The sequence below is a fragment of the Numenius arquata genome, chromosome 4 (genome assembly GCF_964106895.1).
Source record: "Numenius arquata chromosome 4, bNumArq3.hap1.1, whole genome shotgun sequence".
NCBI classification, from domain to species: domain Eukaryota; kingdom Metazoa; phylum Chordata; class Aves; order Charadriiformes; family Scolopacidae; genus Numenius; species Numenius arquata.
The window spans coordinates 25,600,707-25,618,331 of NC_133579.1; the positions used below are offsets into that span (position 1 = coordinate 25,600,707).

The following is a 17,625-nucleotide window of genomic DNA, read 5'->3' on the forward strand; positions in this document are numbered from 1 at the left end:
CCCCTTTGCTCTGCTCTGGTGAGACCCCACCTGGAGTACTGTGTCCAGCTTTGGAGGCCCCAACATAAGAAGGACATGGACCTGTTGGACCAAGTCCAGAAGAGGGCCACAAAAAGGATCAGAGGGCTGGAGCACCTCTGCTATGAGGACAGGCTGAGAGAGTTGGGGTTGTTCAGCCTGGAGAAGGCTCTGGGAGACCTTATAGCAGCCTTCCAGTACCTAAAGGGGGCCCACAGGAGAGATGGGGACAAAGGCTTTAGCAGGCCCTGTTGTGACAGGACAAGGGCTAATGGCTTTAAACTAAAAGACAGAAGATTTAGACTAGATATATGGAAGATTTTTTTTACAATGAGGGTGGTGAAACACTGGCCCAGGTTGCCCAGAAAGGTGGTAGATGCCCCATCCCTGGAAATATTCAAGGTCAGGTTGGCCTCTGAGCAACCTGGTGTAGCTGAAGATGTCCCTGGCTCATTGCAGGGTGGGTTGGATTAGATGACCTTTAAAGGTCCCTTCTAACCCAAACTATTCTATGATTCTATGACTCCATTCCCAATTCTGCACAAACACATTTTACTCTAAGAGAAACTTTGGGCATAAGAATCATTTCAATGTGAGAAAGAACAAAACCTCATACTTCAACATAAGAAAAAATTATCTTCGAGGCCTTTTCTCTTTTTTCTTCTTCATGCCAGAAGCAATTAAACACTTGGGAAATAAAACTTGCATGCATCCCCTTTTACACTTCCAGTAATATGGCATTTAATCCAAACAATTCACAGGACTGAAGCAGAATTACCACAGTTCCAAAACTCAAAAATTTAATTCTTTAAAAAAAAATGAAGAGTTGGTGGGAGACAGACATCCCTCATTGGAAGCCAAGCACTGAAATCAGCCCAGAAAGTCCTAACCAGTAACACTGCAAAATTTAACATTGTTTTTAGAAACTGTTTACTAAATGGGATTGATGTCATTTATATTGGTTAGAAATTGTAAAGATCGATTAGATCAAATTTGCTGCCCCTGAGAGGATGTGATGCTGCCCTGAGTTCCCAGATGGAGAACAAGTAAAATACTGAAAATAAATGCCTGAAAGAAAAGTAAGGAATTGTTCTGTGGTTTTACAAGCTTCCTACATTTGGAAAAATGTCTAGGCCTATTAGAAACATTAACTGACACAACAGACATAAACTGAATCCAAACTAGAAGCTGGAAGGCCGAAAGAAACAATATTCAAAACACCATGCTTTTAAAAATGCACCCAAGCATTCACCAAACTCTACCAAGCACTTCAGAAACAATGCAACAAAGAAAGCCTGATGAAATTGTTTTTCTCTGCAGACAATGGGTTGTCACAACCCACTTGAATCTGGACCAGTGCGTTTAAGCACAGGTGGCAAGCACAAATATTTTGCAAAAAAGCAGCAACAGAGAGTACATATATGAATTATTTCATGCTTTTCAGCCATAAAATGCCACATTTGCCCTTCAATAATCCAGCTAGCTCAGTTTTTCTGGTACCGTGCTCTTGACGAAATGTAAGTCACAATGTAAGACTATATTTGTCATGCTTTTGTCATCAGAACCATTGAACTAGTGTACATTGGTGATTGTTGGAAAGCATAGTAATTGTATAATTTCACAGTGGGTTGTTGAATATACACTGCAGAAATGAAATGCTTTGCAGTGCAAGTTGGAATTATTTGCCCACTGAAAATATATACAAACACGTGTTCCATAACTTAGAAAATAAAGCAAAGATTTAGATTCAAAATAGAAGCAAAACGATTCGGCAAATAAAATAAAAGTAAATTGTAAATTAAAATAAGGAAACTGATGATGTTAACAACAGGAAAAAAAGAGAATAAAATTAATTAAAACCAGACATGTAAAGAATCCTTGCAATATGTAAGGAATATTGCATGGGCGAGAAGTGATATCCATTCCATTCTGAGCAAATCTAACATTAACTGTCATGTGCAACAAGCAATAGAATGCCATTAAATTTATCTACTGCTTACATAAAAACATGAAGAGAATCAAGCTGAGCCATACAGTATCTAATTTTAAAAAATAACTTAGCCCAAAGACTGCATGGCCCTAGAAAAGCCCGTAGGTTCTTTCTTCTTCTGAAGTGACGAGAACAATTTTGTCTTCAGTGACATCTGCACAGACATCACAAGTATTGCTGCACCTTACCTGCGAAGTTTTCCGTGGATGCTGCAGGTAAAAACTAGCAATGTGCTTACCCAGCCTGCTACGCCTTATCTCATCAGGTGAGACTGGACGTAACTTTCTTTCTGCCTTGATTTCCTCCAGTATCCTTTCATGAAGGCTGCGTGGCCGTGGTGGGGTTGGTTTCAGTTTTCTTGCCGAGGCCTCAGGATATAAAGATAGTCATATTTACATAAAACAGTACTTCCTTGAAAGTAGATTTCACGCTTTTTTGGAAAAGAATGTGGAATGCTGTGTTGTGGTATGATTTTACATGCACTCACTTGTAAAACTCAGGAAAGAGGATTGTATTTTTCCCCAATTCATTAGGATTTCCCAGAGATAAAGGGCTGCTCATATTAACAGCTATTAATTGGTAGGTGCAAGATATTATACACTGTTCTTTAAGGGACCACATTCTATATACAGAGCACGGTACTTTTGAAAGCCCACGTCAGAAAATATAATATTTAACATATTCCCTGGACACAAACATGCTTTAAAAAGCCACATTTTTGTTAGGAATGAAGCCCACTGGATTACATACAGGATTTAATGGAGGTCGCGATCGGATGAAATCCAGGATTATTTCATGAGCACTCTTTTTTAATCGAGGTGGAATGTCACCGTTGACCTGGAAAGGAGAAAGAGAAAATATGTATTTCCATGTTTTGCATTCATATTCATGCAGATGATGAGATCAATTGAAAACTCACAACAAGCCCGACAGAGCTTGCAGTGTTCTGATACCTGCACTAGACATAAAACCCCACCAGTTCTGAGGAGAGGAACAATCCAGATGCAGAGCACAGGCAAGCAAAAACACAGATAACAGCTTTTTAGCTTTGCAGATAGCTGCAGAATAACCACAACTGCAGCAGCTTTAACCAGCAATACTTCAGATTTTGAAATGTTAAAATCAAATGTCAAGGGTGCAACCGTGTCTACGGGAGAATGCAGACAAAGACTGTATCTTGCTTGGAGAAAAAGTTGCCAACACCATTTTTAAGAACAACTATTTGAACCGTGTCTCACTGCCAACCATTACACAGTCTCTACTACTCTGTTCTTAGCTTCTGAGAAAACATAGATTCTCTTTAAGGCCCCAGTTTTCTTGATCTCCCAAGCACTGAGGCAAAAGCAAAGCCAGATCTGGCACAATCACCAATGATTTTCTTGTAGCAATGGATGAAAAACATGTTCCCCCGTGGTTTTTTGTCTTTACCACCTGCCTCTGCTGCTCTGGCCATGAAGAGGTGCCCTTGTGTGTAAATCTCAGCAGAAGGAGAGGGAAGCCCTGAGCTACCTCTTTCATGGCTACCTCTTCACCTGCACTTTTAAGATTGCTCATGTGTAAAACCACGTTTGTTAATATGTCTAGAAAGTAAATCAAATGCCACTAGAATGCCATGGCATGCCATTGGAAGTACAGGAAGAGCATTTCTTCGCTGTAAATCACATATTTCTGTAGAAAAGGGGCTGGATGAGGGTAGTTTGCTTGTTTGGATGGTTTTCTCCAGAGACATACATTTCTTTCTCTAATACCCCATTTAGACATAAGACCATATACAAGGCTTCACAGGAAAGAGTGAGCAATTCACTTATATGTCCAGGATATAAAAGAAAGCAATGGAATTTTTGTTACCATCTGAAGAATTTATAAATTGTAAGCTGGGAATAAGTGTACAGATTTGCTTAAAAAAAATCCACCTGACAGGTTCAGTCTTCATACAGCACAGTGCCCAAGCACACTGTCAGGGATGAGAGAGCATCCAATGCCACACGTTCTTTTGGTACCTATTACTAGACAGTAGTTGGCTACCAGCGCTGTCCTCCAATTTGATAGAAATTCCCATGACACTATACTTCTTAGACTGAGTATCCCAAATTTCAGCACTTTTAAAAATTGTTTCTTTTTCTTTTTAAGGGTCAGTTGGCTCATTTTTCTTTGGGAGACTCTATTCGTACAAGCTCTGTAGCCAGAAATATGTGTAAAGACACAGCTCTGGTTTGTCAAATCACATGGACTTTTGCTAACCAGAAGGAATGAGCTCAAATGCCCATAAGGTCACCCGAATATGATCCCTAATTGAACCTCAGTAACGCCATGCAGCTTCCATATAAGCTCCGCTCACCTCAGACATGCGCCGTTTCCAGGCTGAGGCAGAGCGACAGCCTCCCAGAGGAAGTTAATCCCTTCCCCGATATGGAAGCAGATGCAGAGTCCCTCCTGGGAAACATTTTGTTGCTTTCCCAGGGACTTTCTCTGGAGGTATCCTACCCCAGACATGGTCCAAATTCTATTTGTTCCCCCCCCACACCCCCTCGGCTTCCCTTAGAGTGAATTTCATATAGCTGGCAGAGAATACCGAGCTGCTAAACTCTGCAACATGCATCATCTTCCTAAAAATAGTGCAGAAAAAATATTAAAATTGAAAAGATTTATATTAAAGAGTGATTTGACATTTTATGATGAGGAGAATATTATTTTAAGTGGTGTGATTGATTTCTTCTGTTTAAAGACTGAGCAATTTTTTGAGGCCAGCGTGCTTTGCAAGATTGTTAATGAGATGAGAAGTCTCTCTTCCTCGAGTTACTGTTCATCAGATGTCAAAGTTGATAGCTGATGTTGAGAGCTATTACCATCAGAACAGCCATTTTGTAAACTGATATTCTCCCTTCCAGCCTTGGGGAACAACCCTCTGCATGTCAATTGGAAATAAATAATACATGGCTCTGAGCCTTTCACCTCAGGGCACTCTACGCCCTGACTTAATGCCACCAGGGTATAATTAGTATCAGTATTCCCATTTGATTGGAAAAGGAGAAACCTTAAGATTTGCTTAAGTGATTTTCCACAGGATACATGGGGAGCTGGTGGCAAAGCAAGTGGATGTTTCGCAGACAACAAGCCACGAGCAGGAGCGCCGGTGGCAGAACCACCTACCTTCTTATACTTGGCGCCCAAACAAGATGCTGACAGGAAAGACACAGCTTCTCTGTCCACACTAGATCTATTTCTTTACTCAAAATAAGTCTCTCTGTAATGAGCAATTTCACGTGCATCTTTTACTTTTAATTAATTAAAATTAATGGCTCTTGATCAAAGTCTAAATCAGAGATATATTACACAGATGCAGCCACGATACATACAGGGAAAAAAAAACAACCAACAAAATTATCTTTTTTTTTCCACATACCAGATTGGCCCCATCTGCAAACTGGTATTGAAATAAATACCTCAAAACACTATAAAACTATCCAAAGTCTTCACGTGTGTAAAATGGCTTTTGTACAGCAGTATGCATTAAAACTGGCAGTGTGGGGAAAGCACAACCAACAATTATAAAAATCAACCAGAAATTTAGAGATTTAAACAGCTAAAGCACAGAAAAATTACCATGTAATCATCTACTCACTCACAACCTGCTACCATCACATTTTAATATATAAATATGGATTTCCAGTTAAAAAAAAATAACTGCAAATGGTACTTAGTAACCTTTGGCTGAAGCCTGAGCTTTAAAAATGGCGATCCCAAACAAGAAGTACATTGCACATGACTTTCACAAAAAATACATCCCTTATCACTGACATTTAATGATCTCAGCCATTTGTGTCACTATAAAAGGCGACACCATTAAGTAGGGGAGTGCTATCTCTTAAATAATTTCCTAATTTCTACTCAGAGTACTGAGCAATCAGGGACAGATCAAGCTATGCTTTTAAACACAGCATTATATTAACAAAAAGAACAGTAAAGACTTCATGTTGCATCTCATTTACTTAAAAAAATTACTTAACCTCTAGTTATCATTAGTAGCATATGCATTTTCACAAGTACCAAGTTTAAAAAATACTACCTATAAATTTAAAGCCAAAATTGATTTTAATAAAAATTTTGTCAAACATCTGTTTTGACTGATAGAAACATAATCCGTCTTTCTCAGGCTGGCTTAAATTCAGATTTAGGATTCTTGTCCTTCTCTTCTTAAGAACCACAACAGTTTTCTCTGATGGGAATACATATAATCAGATTTGACCCATGACGGTCAGCTAAAAGATGCTGTATTTATGTGATCTAACTAAACTTGTAATTCTATATGAATCCTTCAGGGTCCACATATTTCATGTCAGGCTACGCTCTTATTATTGTGCATGTTTTGCACATTCTTCAAGCAGACCCTGCAGCAGAATCAAAGTTACCGAATTTAAGGTTTCTAATAAGAAAGAAGTTATTTTTCTAACTCAATGTTATTAGCAGTTGTCAGACTAAGCCAGTAATTGCATCACAGGCAGCACTACAGGTCCTGTACCTGCAGTTGATTGTAATCCCGATTCATGTTTACACCCAGAGGTCACTTTGGACAATCTACCTAGTGGACAAGATAGCAGGATAAAAATAGGTGCTTGCAGGGATTTTGCATACAGCGACAATCTGGATGAGCAGAGGAGCAGCTGTGCCTCCAAGACCTACCATATAATGAAGAAAATCTCCTCTGAAGAGGCAGGAGCTTGCTCAGCAGATGAATTAAAGGCTAGTCTGACAAAAGCAAAATTAGGTGACCCAGGGGTTCCCATTCAAACAAAACTCCTATACTGATTGCATACAGTAATCACGGTCCTGAGGGGACTGTTCCTCTTTCGCAGTGGGTAGTGGGAACACTTAGCACAGTTCTCTGAATTGTTAGCAGAAAGACAGATAACATCATTACCTGTGTATGTATTTTAACCCTATTGATTTAACATTTCAGTGGCATCTGCTGCAGAAAAGAAATAAAATCTGATAGTCTAAATCCAGATCTTGATTAGGAAAGTACTTTCAGCTCATACACAAAAGGCATTTATATTTGTAACAGAACTCATTTATTTGCTCCCCATGTTGTCGTTCCAATTTTTTCCTCCTTTATTCTTTTTTCTAATGATCTCTGATAGAACAAACTAAATGCTTTCTGCCTCTCTCATCTTCTCCCCACCCCCATCTCTGAATTTTTCTTTCTCACTAACAAAAGTTGTGTGAGGCTTTGTCAGGAAAGCAAATACATTTGAACACTGAATATTCTAAGACAATGCTTCCACTGTAACTAATAACAGGCAAAGATAAGTAAGTGCAAGGTATAAATATTGACAATGAGCAAATACATGCCTCTGACAAAGGGGTTAAAATGTCCTACTGAGGATAAGGAGCCCTTTAGATCAGTTGTTAACTTATCAGGAAGAACATCTTAATGTTGAACACAATACAAACCATAAAGAAAGAAAGACCAGGGAGGCACCAGTAAATATCAAATGGCTTCTAATAAAAAGAGAGCCTCAAGTCAATCTTACATGCACCTTTATGAGTATCTTGGAGGAGGAGACCCATCAGCACTCTTTGGCTTGCTTTGGCACATTGTTTTGACTTGAAAGTAGCAATAGGATATGCTGAAAATAATTAAGCTCAGCTTCTTCAGAGTGAAGATTTAAAATTTTTTACATAGAGTATTGAAAATTGATAATAGGTCACGGTAATGTAAGTTTTCACAAAGACTGTAATATAGGTAGTAGGGATTACAAGTTTTCAACCACTGTAGGTTTTCCTTTCCTGTCACAGTATCACTCATGTAACAACATGGTAGCACTTCACATTCTGGAATTCCCAAAATTATGTTGTAACTCAAGATAAATGTTCTCCCCAATCAGAAAAGCCTAAAACAACCTCTCAGTGGAAAACATGACAGGACTTTTGATATGACTCTTAAGGTTATCATAAAACCAACACAAGTCATTTGTTCAAGCATATGATATGTGGCTATGTCTCTCAGAATTTTAAATGCCTGCCATATGGAAAACAAAATACACAACATTTGTTGGTTTCATGATTTTCCCCTCAATGTACTATGAAAATTTAAGATGCCATATAAAACCCATGAACATTACTATCTACATGAAATAATAATTTCAAGGTTCTTAGAAAAAAAAAAAAAAAGAGAAGAAAAGAGGAACATAAAAAAGGAAAGGAACATTTTAGATTTGACAAATTCTAGTGATTCTCTTGACCTACCATGACCTTCCTTAAGGTATAGCGTTTGGATCTAATATCATCCATCAGCATTTCATAGGGTGTGAGCTGATATTCTATTGGGAGTGGGTTGTACTGACGCTCTTGAACCTTCTTAAGTTTAACACCATTCCGTAAATCTCTCATTACTTGCACCCAAAAACGAGCCTGAAGAGAAAAGAGAGGGAAATTTTATTTGATACGTTACCCTTGAATACCACCTCAGATTAAATCAAAGTTGTTCATTCCCCTTTCAGGACACCACCAAATACGTACAGCTGTACTATTTTATTTTTAACACATCAATCAAACCCCATTTCATTTTATATAAGCCTATTTTTAACTCTCATGAACGTAACAAAACTTTGTTGCAACTCAGCAGGACTGCAGAGTCTCACCTCAAGTGATGTTAAACTCTAAGACAACATAAAAAAAGGATTTGAAATTCTCATACCATACATCTGTATTTCCATTTCAAGTATACTGCATTCATGTCAGGAAAGTTTCCAGACGTATGGCTAATACTATATGCATTAAAACCGTCACTGAATCCAAAACTTTGTCTCCTTAGGCCCAGAACATTCTTGCAAAATTTCCCAGCAGTTGTTCTTCAAATAGAAATTTTGGAATGGACTCCAAATCCTAAGGTCTAGCAATATCCTCTCAGAACTCAACTTCCCTTTTGCTCTTTTCCTGTAAGCGAACCAAACACTAACACCTCCCTCTCATTTTCCGGGCAGTGAGAATGGGTGGAGAAAAGGAAGAACAGGTGGTGGACAGAAGATTGGGAGATCAAAATCAAGTACTTTTAAGAACCTCATAATATTTCCTTATGAACTGGCAAGAACAGTAAGTAGAAAATAAAAGAAGCTACATTCTGTTACAAGTTTATCTGTAATAATTCTTTTTCACCATTTGAGAGACTCAGCTGGTGGCTCTGCCTACTGACTGTAGGGGCAGTCAGCGTGATACCTGTCTAAATGTCCAGTCTTTTCAAGTTGCAAAAGCTTCTCCAAGAAAACCATCTAAAGAAAAAAATGTAATGCTTGAATACTTGTATTGTTTCATCTCTCTGCACAGGAAGGTTGAGACTCCATTTGGTTCTAACTTGTCATGAGTTACTATTAATTCATATGTTAAAAAAAAGACACTGATTTTAACACGAAACAAACAACTTTAGTTAAGCATTATAAAGAAATATAAACTACTAGTAATGATGCTGAATCACTATTCCATTGTTGTCTTACCCAGTCAGCATTTTTTAACTCATCAAGATCTGTGCTGGATTCATCACTTGCCCCTTTGTCCATTTCTTGAATCTTCTTCAGATTCTGCCAATGAAAAGAAAATGAGTCAGTAAGTGAATGGTGCCAGTACCCTCAAGTAAAACTGAAGCTTGATTTTTGACATCTGTTGAATTATGCTGTTTGGGTGTTCTACTGAATGTTTTATGACTTGAGTAGTAATACCAAAATTCCTCTTATGTATTGAATTCAAGAGAGCTCATTTTTGTAGGAGAAATTCCCAAAAAGTTAGTTGTGAGGAGAAATAAACTATGAGAAATCCTTTAAACTGAATAGTGACAGGCTTGCATATATGTTGAAATTAAGTACTCTGTATAACATAGTTCTAGATTCTGAAATAAAATCATGTAAGAAAGAGAAACAGATCTTTCAAAGGTAAAAACTGGTATTTATGAACAAGATCAGATCATGCAAATATGGAAAAGATTGTCTGCAAAGGGGCAAAAAAAATCTTTCATACTAAGAAAAATATGAAAAATGATTAAAAGTTACAGCAGACCAAAGCATAGGCAAGCTTGCACACAGACAAATGCAAGCGAAAGATTCAAAAGGCTGTGGCTTTACAGAAACAAACTTAAATGCATAAACAACTGTATACTCAAAATGCTATTTTTGGTTTACTTCTGTACTGAAATGTTTTAGAATCAGCAATAGCAACAATACTCAATTCCATTTTTTTCTAAGTACTCACTACTGTATTCAAAATGGATAACTAAATCCTCTGCTGTTTATTTTACAAGACTAAAGCAACAGGTCAGAGGCCTGACAGATGTATTTATTTATCAAAAATCTTTTTCTCACTCAAGCTCTTCCTTTGATGGAACTCAACAACCAGTCTCAATTTAGCTTTTGAGCTTCCCAGAAAAATTAAAAATAAGTGTATTTTGTTAATTTTTTTTTTTCCCTGGAAGTAGTTATTCCAAAACTGCCAGCATTTCAGTGGAAGAAATGGAAGCACTGGAAGAGCACTTAACTTGCACATTTAACAGAGTGCAAGTATCTACCAAACCTGGTTACAGAGATAGCACATGTGAGTCAGCTACCACAGAGGTTTTGCAAAGACAGCAGATGGGTTATTTATTGTCTTATTGAAGCAGGTAACACACTTGCTTTCACATCAAAGAAGAAATCCTACCATTGCCCTATAAAAACAAAATATATAATTTACAGGAAGACTCAAAAAACCATAAATCACCTAAACTACAGAAGCAAATATATCATGGGACAATGTGGGAACGTTTTGGCATGACTTGCAGTATCACCACAGGACACTCAATTGGGAAAGAATGTCTTTATGGAAAATTGTGTTGGTCCTGCCGCTGCAGTCAGCAGTCAGTCTGACACTCACAGGCGATCACCCTTTTCCAAGGGAAAAAAAAAAAGAAAAATGGAAAGAATGAGTAACATAAAGGCCTCGCTCATGTATTTTGCTGTCCAGGTTTCTTCTTTCTGTATCATATAGCTGCAGCAATCACTTCAAATACAGTATCTGTGAACTGTAAATTACTTGCTTTCTTGCAGACTGCTAACATTTATTGATAAACTGCAAAATATACAATCATTCTGATACTTTCTCCTTTTCCTCTCTAATAAAAGGCTAACTTCAATAAACGAGCTCACAACTGTCAGGTTTGCTCATCCTTTCCATACTGGAAGGTATGCATTAATTTTTAAAAAATTAACATGTTCCAGCTGCTTAACCTTTAGTTCGACTGTTCAACAAGATCTGCAGCAATTACCCCTTTCGGCAACCGTGTTCCTACCATAAAGTTTACTGGGCTAGTTTATGCCCAAAGGCTCATGCCTTTGACTGACATAAATATTCCATGAAGCTAAAAAGATTACAACCTGTTTTTCTGAACAACAGAAAATAAGATGGGAAAAAAACCCCAAACCTGAACAGCTGAAAGACCTTCCAAATAAGGCAACCATCTAATTAGTTTCTCTGGAACATAGCTAGAGGGGGAGTTTCTACCCAAGAAAGCACAGGTGTAAGTGATGCTGGCTACACTGGAGAATTGCAAGAGAAGAACCTGCCAGCCAAGAGATAAGTCTCTCAAAGTGCAGTTTTATGATCCAAATGAGCTGATACAAGCACAGGCTACTGCCAAAGCCGGGCTCCTACTCTTCCCCATCCTAGCCAACTGCTCCAGCTCTTCCCCTCATAATGGCACAGGCCCACACTTCACTTCTTAGGGATAGTTTACGCCCCTCCCCAGCATTTGGCTCAGACCCCTAAACTCAGCTCCCCATGCAATTAGTGGAGAACAGTAGAAAGGAAAGGAATTTCCACCACTGTAGAAGTTAGAAAGCTTTGGAGGATTGGGGAGAAAAAGAAACAGCAAGTGCTCTATCCTTCCATCCAATGCTTAGGAAGGTTTCTTTTAACTCTTCCCCACCTGTCAGGTGCTGCTTAGGAAGGAATAAGTTCACCGTGACAAATGATGATGTTTAAACTTCTAGACAAATGAAATATCGTTGTTTCCCTCCAGCAACCCCAGCCACCATCAGTGGGTTTCGCATCTGTTTCAATCGTAAATTATGGAAACCAACACATTTACAATACAAGGGACCATTTGTCAGAACATAACTGTGATCCAAAACCTGTGAGTAAACTCAGCTGCTGTAGCCACTTGTACTTACCCTTGGGACAATGGGTTACGAAGAGCTATTACAGTATAATAAATACACAGCCTAAGTGAGATTCCATTTCAGGAAGCAGAAACGTCTTAAAAGGGTTTTTCTAAACGATGCGGGAACCTCAGACCCATACCACAGACCTGATTCACCTCCTATAGCCCGGGCGTTCGTTCAGGAAATCAGGGTTGGATGCGTAGGAAGAGAATGTTTCAACAGTGTGGCTTTTTTTAAATCATTACAGCATTTCGCCATTTTTAAAAAAAACTGCATTTTGTGACAAAAGCTAGTCATATAAATACCGCATGTCTTCAAACGTCTTGCTGCACTATTAAAAGCGGGCAGTTGATTTGCTGCTGCTGCGTGTCCCACATTTGAGGCGCGCTCTTCTGTGCTCCAGGACAGACGGGAGTTTATGTAAGACACTTGTCAGCACAGCGTCAAAGACTCGCTTCCACAAAATGCTCTCTAAAATGCAACGTTTTAATGAAGACGGAATTCTTGGAAATCCAGATCTGGACTTTGCCTTTCACCAGTTACTGGATAGAGCCTACTGCAGTTCGCAGTTTTTATGCTTAATTAGGAATCATTTGTTCACCGACGCAAGTAATTCTTACACTGCTATCTGCAAAATTAGTAAAATATTCTAGCACCTCTAGGCTCCATTTAAAAATGTATAACCTGCACATAGGGGAAAAACTGCTTTTATATATTTAGCTATCCAACTTGGGTTTAAATTCCAGTCACCATGCTGCTCAACATAACTGTTTAAGGAGAGGCAAAAAAACCCCAAACCCCATGCGTGTCACACTTACTGAATGAGGGTGCCTGCATCACTTAAGAAAAAAAACCTCCACAGAAACTAAAACAGCAGCCTTTTCCCTTATTAAAGCTCCTAAATTGAGGGATCAAACAAATGATGATGGGGCTGCAAGCCTGATGACAACACAGTTGCAAAAGTGGAGTCACTGGAAGCCTGGAAGTGTAGGCAAAAGTGAAGTTGAAAAGCTTACTGTTCAAAAGTGAACAGAAAAGTTTATGAATCCATTTCTTTCTCCAGCTGTGCTTTCTGAAACTCCAAGCAGCAGGGCATTTAACAGTTTTTACAGTCATGAGCCTATTAAGAGAAACTTGGCTAATAACCATATTTCCAAAATAAGTTAGCCATTAACATTGTTTAGGTACCTATTAACTACCTCTATTATCATATTTTGTACAAATAATACATCAGTATAGCCATGTTAAATGGAAAGTAACACTTGACTTTTTTAATTAACTGTTTTCCAATTGAGACTTTGCATGGCATGAAACTAGGAAAAAAAAGAAAGGAACAATTTCATTTCTACTCATGTACTTAATTAGAATTTGTATGTTTACATTTTCACACAGATCAGATTGAAATCTATTCAGGCAGACTGAAAGAATTATGTTTTTACATCAGAAAGGACAGAAATGAAAGGTGACATGATTTAAAAGAACAGTACGAAGATGACATATTGGGAGCCTTATTTGTATTCTACCAAAAACTTAATTACAAGGCATACTGTGGATAATGAAATTATGGACAAGTTTTTGATGAACATGGACTTTCTCCACAATCAAAGATGTAGTCAATTATAAAAATATACAAAGTCTTAGATAGTTTGGAAGGAATATTAATCTTGATGCTTTAGGGTGTACATCAATCTCTAAATTTTTTTGAGATACGAGTCAAACCTACTGCAGCAGATTAAGACACATCTGTCTTACTGAACACTTCTTGTATTTTATGCTGGCCAGCATCACACTGTGTCTTTTAGTACCAGCTGTGCCAGTTGTGGAGTTTATCACCCACAGCCTGTTCATGAATGCTTAGCTCTGCTACAGGCTGGCATCATCATTTACTGGTACCACTCTAAGACTCACAGAGTGGTTGACGTTGGAAGGGACCTCTGGAGGTCAGATGGCCCAGCTTCCCTGCTCAAGCAGAGCCAACACGGGCCAGTTGCTCAGCACCATATCCAGGTGGCTTCCGACTAGCTCCAAGAACAGAGACTCCCCACTCTCCCTGAGCAACCTGTGCCAGTGCTTGGTCACCCTCACAGTGAAAAAGTGTTTCCCGATGTTCAGAGGGAACATCCTGTGTTTCAGTGTGTGCCCATTGCCTCTGGTCCTGTCACTGGGCACCACTGAAAAGAGCCTGATTCCATCCTCTTTGCACCCTCCGTTCAGGTATTTATAGATGTTAATGAGATGCCCCTGAGCCTTCTCTTCTCCAGGCTGAACAGTCCCAGGTCTCTCAGCCTCTCCTCTTATGTGAGATGCTCCGGTCCCTTCATCATCTTAGTGGCCCTTCATTGGACTCCTTCCAGTATGTCCATGTCTCTCTCATACTGGGGAGCCCAGAACAGGACCCAGCACTCCAGCTGGAGTCTCACCAGTGCTGAGAAGAGGGGAAGGATCACCTCCCTTGACCTGCAGGCAATATTTCTCCTAATGCAGCCCAGGACACTGTAAGGTGTCTTTGCGACAAGGGCACATTGCTGGCTCACTCAGCCATTAAGCACATGTGGAGCATTAACTCCAGTAGAAGGCAAGACTGGGCAGTAACAGGGAGCTGAAGGAAGACTAGTGCACGATATCCCCCTCCTGGTGGATCCCTGGCCCAATCCACAGCAACAATTTCTGCATTCCTATGCTTGCATACTCTTTCCCTGTCTCCCTCAGTCACACTCAATGCCATTTCTAAGCAATGTGTGTGACCTTTCCAGATACTCCACAGTAGGAACATTTGCTTTATATCTCATGGACATCACTTATTTGTGCCTACAGTTCTGTCTATGGCTAGGTGCCAACAAAGGTGATCTCAATGACTTTTGAATGATCCTGATAAAAAATGAATCTTTTCTTTTACATGAGGTCTATTTTTAGCAGATATGTAAACTATCTTCCCTCTCGTCAGACATGAATGCATTTCCTCCACCTTGTTGATCATTTTTCCACATACACAATCAAAAAAAAAAAAAAAAAAGGGAGAGATCAACTTTTTGTGGAATTTTCCTATTGGAATTTTAAACGCTCACTGCTTGAGATGAGAGACAAGCTGTATCCCATTTTTGTCACCAGCTGTAAATGCTTAAACAGCAGGACACAGAGTTAGTGGGTCTTGACCCATCAAAAGACCACTTCTGGATGGCAGCAGACAGTACCCAGGGTTGGATCTGCAGCAGAGGCACTTTTCACAGAACCTGAGCAGGATACAGATCCTGCCAGCAAGCTGAAAAAACACCCCAGTAAACTTGCTAGAAAAATTTTACCTTGCAAAAAGATGCAAAGTTAGATCAGATTAGTTAACTTAATTTCAACCCTACCTTTGGAGTTGCTGCTGCTATTCCACAGAAATATGTATTTTGACTATTGTTACTCTAATTTTTTTTTTTTTTTTTTTTTTTTTTGCTATTGCAATAGTAGTATCACACCTTTCCCAACTCTGGCTTGAGTCCTGTCCTGTGCATCCACTACATTAAACGTTTCATTCTCATTAAGAATGGAAGTACCATCTCCCTGTCTGCCAGTCAGCTTTACTGCTGACCTTTCATACACCGGGAATCAGACTGGAAATAAAACCCACATGCCATCAAGTATGTGACAAAGTGCCTAAACCACTTTATTTGACATCCGTTGAGATGACCCAAACAGCTCACTCATTGCTTCATCATTTCTGATTAATGCACTCACCCAAATGCATGCCAGTAAAACCCTTTCTGAAACTATGCTCCATTTGTTCTATGACAGTGATGTTCACATGATAGACTGGAGAGCACATGACTACTCAGTTTGTATATTAGTAACAAAACATATTACAACCCTATAGGCCCACCCTTCCTGCCTCCTGCCCTATCATCCCTCATGGAATCCTGTATCTTTGAAAATCCTGTCAATTTTTTATAGTTGAAAATACTATCACAGCAATATTTCTTCTGCCTCTTTCACAATGTACTTCCCTTCTAAGCCTACCCTGTGCTGTAGCATAAGATAGGTGACATTGGGTCTACTCCTAGCAAGTGAATTTCTGCAGCTAAAAATTCTTCCTCTTCCACTACAATGAAGTTGGCTGTTTAAGCACCTACTGAGCAAAAACTATGAACTTCATATACCTGGGAAACAGATACCCAGATGCCATCCAGTGGCCCTAGAAGGAATCCAAGAACTTTCAAAGTAATTTTTCTTCATAGGAAAGTTATTTTAAGTAATTTAGAGGACTTTTTCCCCTTTTAGTGTTTTTAATTTCATTTTGATCTCACGTCCACAACTGTGTCTAGGTCTGAAGGATTCTAATGGAAGATCTCCAAATAAAGCTGTCAGTTTTTGAAATAAACTAATAGTTTATTTAGTAAATAGTAAATAGTAAAATTCCTGGCATCTTTAGCGTCACAAACACAACATTACACAGTATAAGGTTTTTGAAAATTGGAGAGTTTTCCCCTGGTTATCTGCCAATGCAATCACCACAAATTCATGACAATAAAACGTCCTTATTGAAGTATTGTTTCCTTTATACCCAACACTCATATGACAATAACAAAAGGAAAAGGAGTTTATTGACTTGAACTGTATTTAACCTTATTCCTCATTAATTAAGATTATTCTGTGTATTTCACTGAATTTTTTTAGAGTTGGAAGGGACCATATAGATCATCTAGTCCAACTCCCCTGCTGAAGCAGGATTTCTTAGAGAATGCTACTCAGGACTGCATCCAGGCAGGTCTTGAAAATCTCCAAAGAAGGGGACTCCACAACCTCCCTGGGCAGCCTTTCTTCATAAGGGAGATGCTCCAATCCCTTAATCATCTTTGTTGCCCTTCGCTGGACTCTTTCCAGTAGTTCCCTATCCCTCTTGAATTGGGAAGCCCAGAACTGGATGCAATACTCCAGTTGTGGCCTCACCAGTGCAGAGTAGAGGGGGAGAATGACTTCCCTCGACCTACTAGCCACACTCTTCCCTATGCAGCCCAGGATTCCATTGGCCTTCCTGGCCACAAGAGCACATTGCTTGCTCATTGTCATTTTGCTGTCTACCAGGACTCCCAGATTTTTCTTTTCGGAGCTTGGCTCCAGCAGGTCCATGCCTAACCTGTATTGGTGCCTGACATTCTTCTTGCCCAGGTGTAGCACCTTACACTTTTCCCTGTTGAACCTCATGAGGTTCTTCCTTGCCCAGCTCTCCAGCCTGTCCAGGTCTCTCTGGATGGCAGCACGGCCCTCCGGGGTGTCAGCCACCCCACCCAACTTGGTATCATCAGCAAACTTGCTGAGGATACACTCTGTCCCCTCGTCCAGGTCACTGATGAATATGTTGAACAGGACTGGACCAAGTATTGACCCCTGGGGGACACCACTGGTTACAGGCCTCCAGCCTGAACCTGTTCCATTAACCATTACCCTTTGGGTCCT

At 39.4% G+C, this 17,625-nt stretch overlaps 1 protein-coding gene across 1 annotated transcript in view; it reads right to left on the minus strand.

The window, feature by feature from the left end:
- Positions 1-17,625, minus strand: part of SPIRE1 (spire type actin nucleation factor 1) — a 124,324-nt gene that overhangs the window by 23,172 nt on the left and 83,527 nt on the right. The window contains exons 5-8 of the mRNA XM_074146358.1: positions 9,499-9,582; positions 8,255-8,419; positions 2,759-2,845; positions 2,247-2,376 (exon numbers count right to left, since the gene is read on the minus strand). Of these exons, the coding sequence (XP_074002459.1) occupies positions 2,247-2,376; positions 2,759-2,845; positions 8,255-8,419; positions 9,499-9,582 (466 nt within the window). The remainder of the gene's footprint in view (positions 1-2,246; positions 2,377-2,758; positions 2,846-8,254; positions 8,420-9,498; positions 9,583-17,625) is intronic.